This window comes from Vollenhovia emeryi, unplaced genomic scaffold, assembly GCF_000949405.1.
Source record: "Vollenhovia emeryi isolate VEMERY1.0 unplaced genomic scaffold, V.emery_V1.0 DF939240.1, whole genome shotgun sequence".
Taxonomy (NCBI): domain Eukaryota; kingdom Metazoa; phylum Arthropoda; class Insecta; order Hymenoptera; family Formicidae; genus Vollenhovia; species Vollenhovia emeryi.
The window spans coordinates 21,745-32,000 of record NW_011967126.1 but is presented as its reverse complement, the minus strand read 5'-3'; the positions used below and the strand labels follow the sequence as shown (position 1 = coordinate 32,000).

At 30.8% G+C, this 10,256-nt stretch overlaps 1 protein-coding gene across 1 annotated transcript in view; it reads right to left on the bottom strand.

The window, feature by feature from the left end:
- Positions 1 to 545: 545 nt before the first annotated feature.
- The window catches only part of LOC105560174, a 20,816-nt gene continuing 11,105 nt past the window's right edge, over positions 546 to 10,256 (bottom strand). Inside the window, exons 2-10 of the mRNA XM_012009050.1 lie at positions 9,675 to 9,739; positions 9,238 to 9,455; positions 7,830 to 7,956; positions 6,577 to 6,670; positions 6,046 to 6,161; positions 3,022 to 3,255; positions 2,580 to 2,782; positions 1,573 to 1,638; positions 546 to 1,498 (exon numbers count right to left, since the gene is read on the bottom strand). Of these exons, the coding sequence (XP_011864440.1) occupies positions 1,353 to 1,498; positions 1,573 to 1,638; positions 2,580 to 2,782; positions 3,022 to 3,255; positions 6,046 to 6,161; positions 6,577 to 6,670; positions 7,830 to 7,956; positions 9,238 to 9,280 (1,029 nt within the window). The 5' untranslated portion in view covers positions 9,281 to 9,455; positions 9,675 to 9,739 and the 3' untranslated portion in view covers positions 546 to 1,352. The remainder of the gene's footprint in view (positions 1,499 to 1,572; positions 1,639 to 2,579; positions 2,783 to 3,021; positions 3,256 to 6,045; positions 6,162 to 6,576; positions 6,671 to 7,829; positions 7,957 to 9,237; positions 9,456 to 9,674; positions 9,740 to 10,256) is intronic.

Genomic DNA, 10,256 nt, shown 5'->3' with positions numbered 1-10,256 from the left:
CATCGTCATGGATTCTAATATAACTCCGAAAATGATAGATTAATACCTTCTGGAACAAGAATTAACGAAGAGAAAAAATAATTCTCATGAGTGACTATCGTAATGAGATAACTTACGAATTAAATATTTATTATATCAATATTAGACTAACATTAGATCAATATTCGTATTACATTATTAAATATTGGTCAATACCATATTTTTCTCCAATTATTTAACATATTAACTAGCTTGGTTTAGATAGAAAACGGAAGTCCACTGCGAGAGAGGTGTGTGTGTGTGCGAAGGCATAGGAAGATGCGGAGGAAGGAGAATGGCCCCCTTCCAAAGCATCACAGGAATTTTAGACATAGATGTAAGAAATAAGATTATAAGATAAGTAGGTTAAGGAAAAATGTGAAAGGTTCGGGTACGCTCCTGGTAAAAGCGCCATGTAAGAGAGCGAATCCCCATGGGGTAAGCTGTAAATATATACATACATACTTGGTTTACTGGAATTTACTATGATGGAAAGAAAAGCTTATACGATGTCAACCGAAAACAAATTTTTTCCTTGACAGAAACTTTTTAATATTTTGCTGGAAATTCCTAGGTAAAAGTACAAGTAATTTTTAACATATTCAATATTTCAACTTGTCTTTTATAATATTATATGTAGTTCATAAACATTATTTGAAGAATATGTGACATTTGCATGCAATAACGTCTAATGTAAGGCAATTTTGTAACACAATGTAACACAATTGCAGAGTTAAATAAATTTATATACAACTAACAAAAATATTGATGTACAGCCGAAATTTATTGCATGCATTTCTCGCAATTATTTGATATCCACGACATATCTGCAAAAACAAAAATAGTTGGACATTCCCAAAGAAATTTGTAGACAGAGTCATTTTCCTAAGGGCGTTTCCTTTCCACAAATTTACTTGTTAGATCATTTGATATTAATTCTTTTATTTACATGAGAAATTATAACTGTTAATAATAAAGTTAGTATCGATCTGCAATCGAATCGATTCTACATAAGCTGAAAAACTTAAACTCTTAAAAATAATTATACATATAGTTATAATAAAGGAAGTACATTATCATGTAAGACAATTCTACAAAATTAAAAATTATTGTTAGTTCTTAATACATACTTATATTACTTTTTTTTTAGTGAAACTCAACTAACGTCGATAACTACAAATTACTGCATGTTATAGGCATTTGAAGATTCCTATTAAAATGTCTATAAAAAATATTAATTGGTATAATATTTATAAAAGTCTAACACATTCTGTAAATAATATCTCCGGGGAAGAAGTCACTGTGCGCCGTCCATAACGTCGTGTTTACAACTGTTAGTGTTTAGGGTATAAATTAAGCTTAACATTCTCTCTCCCAAATTTCATCCATGCAAGTAGAGGAAAGTTTTGCGAGTTCCAAAGTATGAACTTAACCAAGTAGTAACTATATATTTTCATTACTACTCTGACATAAGGTACAACTGAAAAAGGCAAAGAACAAGTTAAAGGCTGTATAGATACAATAAAATGTCATACAAATCTGTACAATACTTACGGCACAAATAAAACAGCCATTCACGATATTTTGCAACTAACCAACTGTACCATCCAAGCTTTTTATCTGAAACATAAATTATTTTTGATAAAAATTCCAATTTAAAAATATGTTATCAATGTTGATGAAAGTAATTAAATTAAAGTCGTAATAATTTCATTCTAGATAACTGCCATACAGCAAGCATCATAAAACTAAATTTAAATTATATAAAAATTATATGTATTACATATACACACACAATAATAATTTTGATAATCTGTCCTTACAAAGGAAACATATCTTAATTTGAACACTTAGACCGGTATTCATAGTCAAATCTTATATTCAAGACCTTCTTGAATTTATCTTAAGATGCTGTATGGAACATTTCATTGGCTACAAAGTATCTAAAGATGTTCTTAAGACGGTCTTGAATACAAGATCTGACCATGAATACCGGCCTTAATCTCTAACTTTGTAAATAAAAGTAACAATGCTTACTTTAATCGACAATATAGATATTAGAATTAAATACTGAGAACAAAATAAAGAGATATGAATTATAAAGGAATAATACTTCAAAAGTATACATATACATCAAAACAAAAATATAGGGCCGGTAAGCATAGTCAGATCTTATATTCAAGACCATCTTGAATTTACCTGAAGATGCTGTATGAAACATTTCATTTGCTACAGAGTAACTAAAGATGATCTTAAGATAGTCTTGTATATAAAAATCTGACTATGAATACCGGCTTGTATGTGTATTTGATCCTCAAACATCACACTTCAGTTACCACTTTCGAACACCACACTGAATTAGCAAATCCAGTGAATTCTTTCGCTATTATCTCACGTCTTAAAATATTAACCAGTAAATGTTTCTTCAAACGATACAAGTCAAACAGTAATCTACAAGAGTGTGTAAGTGAAAATGCTGCATGTTTCAAAATGGGAATGAGTTAGCCATTAGCGTAATCCAGCGTGGTGTTGGAAGGTTATAACAAAAATTGAATACTTACATTCGAGACCATGTAATTTATAGATGAATGACATAAAAGAATCTTTATCCGTTAAGATATCAATATACCAAACGCCATCCAAAGCATGTGTTGTTATGTCATGAAATTCACGCGGAGCATCGCGTAAATAAGTTCCATACAGATCTTTGATCTTTTCACATAGTTCAGTGGTCTCTTTTGCATTTTTGCGACACAAATTAAACCTGTAGATATAGAAAAATCATTAATAAAGTTAGCTCTCTAACTTACTTACTCTACCGTTAATTTTTAGTGTTACCTCTTAATTTTATTATTTATCCGCGACTTCAATATTTTCGTTAAATTTGGATTTAGTGTTCCCTCGGTTTTAGTAGAATAATAGAGATTACATGATGAAATACATTAGGCTCGGATACTAAATTTGTTTAGTGAAATATTTTTTCAACATTATCGTATACATTACCTATCAGGGATTCCTAACATGTAGCCATTTACACGCCAGAAATGATTAATCGCTTCATCTTCTTCCAATGTACTGCACGTTCCAAAAGACTTGGGAAAGAGAAAGAGGTATCCCAAGAAACCAAATTGAGTGAGTACCATGTCCCTTTGTGTAATTTCTCCAATACCAGCGTTCTTTGCTTTCTTGCTGCCCATTTTGTGATGCCAACGAATTACATTCATCGACTTGTACCATCTAACAGATTTTGAGAGTGTATAAATATATTTGAGTTCATCTATACCTATGTTTATGGAGTTTTAAACAAACTTGAAATGTAGTTTATTAATAAATCTTTAATTAATTTAATTAATTTTTTTTAATAATTGCATTGTCTAAATCACTAGGAAAATTCTAAATGTAGAAAGATAACAAGGTTCAAACGATTAATAAATGAACCTGTGAAAAAGGCGGCTCAGAGCTACAACCGGATGTTGTGTCATAATATTGTATTGTAGAAAAGTGTGTTTTTAATTTAGAAAATGATACGCTGTAGCGTCGCGCTCACAACAGAGATGTATCGCTCATGTATGTACATCGGACAAATATACTTTGCACGAGACGTTATCGTGACTGGTATTCATAGTTCATTCTTATGTAAGACCCTCTTAATTGTAATCAAGGTCCGGTTTTTCATTTTCTGGTTAAATGTTAATCACAGGTTAGTCAATTACTTGTTCCTTCTTAGATAATATAAAAAGAGATAGCGAAACTAATCTCTGATTAGCAGTTAATCGAAAAGTAAAAAAACCTTAATGTGTTGTCCAATAACAGAGTATTACGACTTAAGAAGATCTTGAAATAAGAACGGACTATGAATACCGGATCGTATTTCTTGATTAAAATTAATTTTAATTCATATACAATTTTATTTGGAAAATTCTTCAACTCAAAACCGTCCCCAAAAAATTGTTTTGAAAATTATATTATATATTAAACGTGAAATCGTCGTATTGAACAAACAGAATGACACTAAATATTTAAAGACTATATCTTCCGGTTTTTAATTTATTTCCCACTTTTTAACATCCTACGTTCCCTAGACTACTTTTTATACCCTGTTTTCTTTTCCACATTACATGCGCAAACACGTTCTCGGGCAATTATTTGTTGATACATGTCCAAGGTCGGCATTAATTAACATCATGAATTATTCAACGTGATTCTACATTTCACGTCACAGTTTTTATAGAAAGGAGAGACTCCTATTATAAAAGAGGCTCCTAATGTGACATGGCGAGGTTTTTGCTAAACTAATAGGCGTAATCAGTCGATTCCACCGTGAACTTATTGCTCTTAGAGTGAAATCTATTTAGTAGGAGAAGAATACATCTGAAATATATTGACATAAATGGATTTGCGATTATTGCAAATAAGTTTTTATTACGTTTGTACTTTAGAAACATTTAATAAGGTTTACTAATTTAGCGATTCCTCGGGGTATCTCCTATTAGGAACCTACTTTTAAATTTCGTATAAAGCCCTTTTTTCATATTTCTCTAATTTTGAGAAAAAATAATAATTGAATGAAAATTTTCAGAAACTTAATGCTTATTAAATTCCCTTAAAAATAAGCTATTATATATGTTTAAATTCTGCCTATAGATTTCCAGAAATTATTCAAAATTTACTCAGTATCTCATAATCGAAGACTTCTCCCTATGTATTTGCAATTAGTTTTTATTTACTCTTAATTTTTTATATTTATGTAGTCTTGGGAATTTTTTCTAATAGAACATGATCAATTAATTAATAGAACATGATTAATTAATTACAAACTCTCGATATTAAAACTTGGGAAGTAACAAGGGAAAGAAAGTATTGAGTAGTCTTGAATCAAACGCAGAATCGGCCAATTAAATTACTAACACCGTCTTTCTTCCAATATTACCTCATCCTGGCTGAGGTAATATTTTTTGCAATAAGAATTTACGTAAATTCACTGACGATAATGATTCCACCTAACAAAAAACCTGTGTGTTACATGTCCGGTATTTAACGGCGCGCAGGACAAGTTGGAAAAAGACGGTATATGGATTCACTTAATAATTTAATTGGCCACCTCCACCTGTGCCAAGTTCTAAATGGCTTTTACGTTTCAAATTGGCTATTATTTATCTTTACGATGAAATTTACATTACAATATATTGTTTGTTGCAATATTCTTAATGTTTGATTTCTTTTTATCTTATGGTATATGAACGCAATAAATGCGATAAATACATAGTGCGAGCTATCTATTTTTGCAAACACATTATATCTTTTACCGGATTTTATAAATAATTTTTATCAAATATTTTTTACGCTGAACATGATCTATTCATGACCGAAAAATTTGATAAAGGTAATTATTGTAGAATAACTGTAATTATCACGAAATACCATACAATTCCCTTGTTAGAGCTTTAAGCCTCCCTTTTTAAAGATCTAAATAGAAATTCTTTTAGGTCATCTATTTTGAAAATACGGCGGTACTTTTAATAGAAATGATGTAAGAATAAGCATTCAGAATGGACAGAATATTTTATGAGTGTTGTACGACGTGTAATAATTGTGTCCATTTATTATTTATTCAAATATTTTTTTCGGTATTTTTTAAATACTTGAGAGATATTAAAATTCATTAAATTATTACAAATACATTTACAAAGAGGAAGCAATACTTTATACTTTTCACGTGCTTGGATATATTGTTGTGATTTGTTATGTTACTAAACAATGCTATGCTTAATACGCCATGTCATGCTATACATATACAATGAAAGGCTCGTGTTATATAATTTGTTACATGATGAAGAGGCCATAAAGTCCAAAGGCTGCAATTAATGTAGCTTCTTTATATCACATTGTCTATAAATCTTAAACGTGCTATGTATAATTCATGTTATGGGTAGAAATATGATTGCGTTTCACGGAACAAATAATTTATGGCTTTGTTTGTATCATAAACGACGAAAGATTTAATAAATCAGGTTTTAAGAAACTTACTTGGAGTCTATGTCATTTAAATCGCACGTAGATAAGTTGTGTATGTGCAAAAGAGTTTCAACATATCTTTTAAAAGCCATGCGAGTCGAACTACTTCGTTTTGTGTGCTCGAGTATCTGTTAACAAAACAAAAAATTCTTTTAAATAAATGGTACTATGTTACTTATTATAACAAATTTGGTTTTCATGCTGAAATTACGATTCCATTGAAATACGTAAAAATAAAGAATCTTGTAACTGCGCAAAAATAATTATTTATGATTATTTTAAATGTATATATTATTAAATTATGTATATATTAAAAATATTATAAAGTTTTAATACGTGGCGCAGAGGATTGTGCGCTGATCTGGTAATCCGAAGACCCGGGTTCAAAACCAAACAAAAACATTGTTGCTTTTTCGTTCGATCACCACATAACGAAGTGGATATAGAGAGAGGTGTTATAAGAGGTTTGGGCACGTTCCTTCAAAAACGCCTTGTAACCCTAAGGGGAATCAATAAAATGTACTAGTAGTAAAGTTTTAATACCTTTCGTATTGTCACCACTGAAAATACTGCAATAATTCCGACTGTGGCTGCCGCCATCATTGATAATATATTTCGCAAATAAAATTTTTGAGCTCTAAAATTAAATGTTAGATTTTAAGATACATATTATAAATGTAAAATAGGCAATGATAAAACAATTATTTTATCATCAAAAAATATCTGTCCTATATATTACACATATACATATATGTATACCCAAGCAGAAAGAACAACCGCAAAAAGGGTACAAAAAATGCCCGTTTTACGGTTCTCGATTTTTCAAATAAAGAATATGTAATGATCCTGAAACGATTAAAGTGAGCATCAAATGATTAAAAGGTTAAGCCAACCATCTTATGACTTCCTTAAAATCATAAAACTTTTATATGAAACGTTGTTTGGTATTTTCCATATTTTTCGAAATATTTGCCTGGGACAATTTTTTTATTAAACATAAAGGACGAATAGGATTGTGCTGTGTGTCTTCTACGGAAAAGATAAAGATTGTATAAGTTACTTTGTAGAAAAATGTGAGATAATGGTTAAAATAGAGGAATGGTTAAGAGGTTTAGGGGAAAAATAAGAGAGAAATTTTTGGTCCTATTAAATAGGATATGGAATGATGAACTAAATAGGATAAAAGGCAAAGTTTCTGGAAATTATGGAAAGAAACGCAGAGGAAATGTATTTTTAAATCAGCCTGTACACACACACACACGCGCGCGCGCGCGTGCGCACGCACACACACACACACACAGCTGTAAAGTGCATAAACTTAATGTACACATTATTTAATGTACAGAAAAACTACTGTACTAAACTTTTCGAAAGTTTTAATTGTCGTCAATGTTTATACACAAAACATGATATTAAACCTAAAATTGTTTAATGTCATATTTTGTGTAGTTAATAAAATTGTATAGTTTATAAAAACGTAACGCATACGTTTCTTGGCTTTCCATAATTTCTAGAGCACCTTACCTTTTCTCTATCTGTAATAGCTTGTCATTCCATATTTAGCGTTACTCTCTTGTTCTTCCATAAATCTCTAAAGTACTCTAAACCATTTCTTTGTTATCTCAAATGCCTCTACATAGTGACTTAAACAAGTTTCACCTTTTCCGCAGAAGACGCGTAGCCGATTCGTTCTTTATGTTTAATAAAAATATATCTATCATGCTTGCTTCACGAATCAATGCAATAATTGTTATTACTCGTATGTTGAAATTTTTTATCAATAAGTAGACACTTACTCTTTATACAAATTTTTATCGTACCAGTCTGGAAGATCATCGGGTGTTACATCGGTTGCTTCCGGATTGATGACACTGTTATCCTCCAGGAGAAATTTAAAATGTTCATCAACCGTTTGCGTTTGCACTGCAAAGCGTTAAAATATTTATACACAGAACAATAGATATAATCAAATAATTCGGAGAATCATACTCGTATAATAAACTATTTGACCTTTTCATATGCATTAATATATTTAATGTTGCACTTTTTTTTAAATAATGGCGAGGGATAAACCGCTGAGGGCATTGTGGTGTACAGATTTGTGTAGGCCTTGCTGGGGCATTATAAAGATAAAATAAGATAATAAGATAAAGTAATGCCCACTGTGGGCATTGGTGGGCATTGGTGTACACGATTTTGGTCAACCGTTTACCCCTTGAATAATGGTTTCTAATTTTTAAATCGATTCTCCTATTATGTTTTGTAAAAAAATTACTAAGATACGGATATTGAAACATTTTACATTTGTCATCCTCTGTCACATCTCCGATGCAGTTATCTCTTGTCACACAATTATACAGGGTGTATAATAAATGTACACGGTGCACACAGGGTTCAAACCCTGGCAGAGGTGATATGTTTTTTCGCAATAAACTTAGAATAAAATATTTAGACACTGCCACCCTGTCACGGCTCTGAGTCCTTTATTTCTCGATAAAAATATTAAGTTTAATATATTGTTATTGCAAATAATAATATATTGTTGATACGAAGTGAAAGAAATGATATAGCAATTCTGAATTATAATATATTCAGTTTAGTTAATAACACAACTAAACTGAAATAAGTAACAATTTTGTAAAAAGGTTTTTACATTCTGATAAAATCATGCATAATTGCTTATAAAGTTCAGCACAAAATGCATCGATCGCGTTAGAGAAATTTCTCTTATTTCGAGCCAAAGTTTAACGTTGATAACACAGGTCTACAAGAGTCATGTTAATGGAATGAAACCAAGTGCACTTTATGTAATTTTGGTCACTGAATTCGAATCTGGCCTCCGTTTTCTCCCATATGTGCACTATAGATTTTTAGCAGTAACGTTGAATTTTGAAACTTTATATAATTAAGTCTTTATATGTATAATTAATTTATGATTTAATTAATTTTGTGCCAGCCAGGAATGAATAAAGATCGGCGACACAAACTATCCCGTATAGACAGACACCATTCCATTCATTAGTATAACGCATATTTTGATCACTTTAACTTAATTAAAATTGTATTATTAAAAATCGAAACTTCTTGAAACGCACTTGTCTCATGTAATAATAAGTTTATTCCTTGGAACTCAGGTCTATTATTTCGATTAAAAATCGTTCTTCTGCTACTGTGTTTAAACTTATATCTAAAACGTTATCTTACCATCGTCGATATGTTTCTTCTTCATTTTTGCTGTTTCGTACATTTTTTTATGTCACAATCAACGACTGATAACACAGTATTATAACCGCGTAGTTTGATATAGAGTGCGTGTTCTCGCGAAGCGTTCCAACCTCAGACTGAAAAGATGACTCGTCGGCATTCACTAGCGTTACCTCGGCAAAGAGGCACCAATCTTGATATACCCCCACCCTTTGTATCTATGTAATAATACACAATGGATATCTGTTTTCTAAAATCGGTATAAATCTAACATATATTGTAGAAATATTTATATTTTAACAAATAATAATGTAACAATAATAATTAAAAGATAATAAAAATAATAATAAAATACAAGCAGCTGGTAATAAGCTTTGTACGGTCAGGCTGGAGCTTTGTACTTAATAATATTATTGCATATTTATTTATGTACCTACATTTTTCAGCCCACTAGATCATGTGCCGTTACTGTCTGTCCCAATATTCTCGATACAGTCTCAAACTGAAAATAGTACAATTACATAATTAAATTAATAATCAATTCAATAATATCGATACTAATAAATCACTTTTAATCACGTACTATAACTATTAAGAATACGAAGGACACGTTGCGAAAAATAGTATCCCAGTCAGAGTATGCCTATTCTCTAATTTCCTAACAATGATGTCTCTATCATTAGCGATGATTATTACTTGCACTAACGACACTGTAATGACAAAGCTCTTCTAGCTAGCGGTGTCATTGAAAAAAATGTGGTACCGCCCAGGTAACACATATTTGTTTCAGAAACGTTTAAAAAATAATAGTGTAAAACCGGTTTTTAAACCGGTTTCTAAAAACGTTTCTTATAATTAAAAGTGTCCACTCGATAGACGTTTAAAAAACGAGGACAAAAAAAGGAATTTTTTGACAAAGAAACATTTCAGAAATATTCGGCAAAACTTTTTTCCTTATCTTTTTTTCTTTTCGCTCTATCTAAATATTTCAGCGGTTTCGGTCGTCGTATCATACTCTA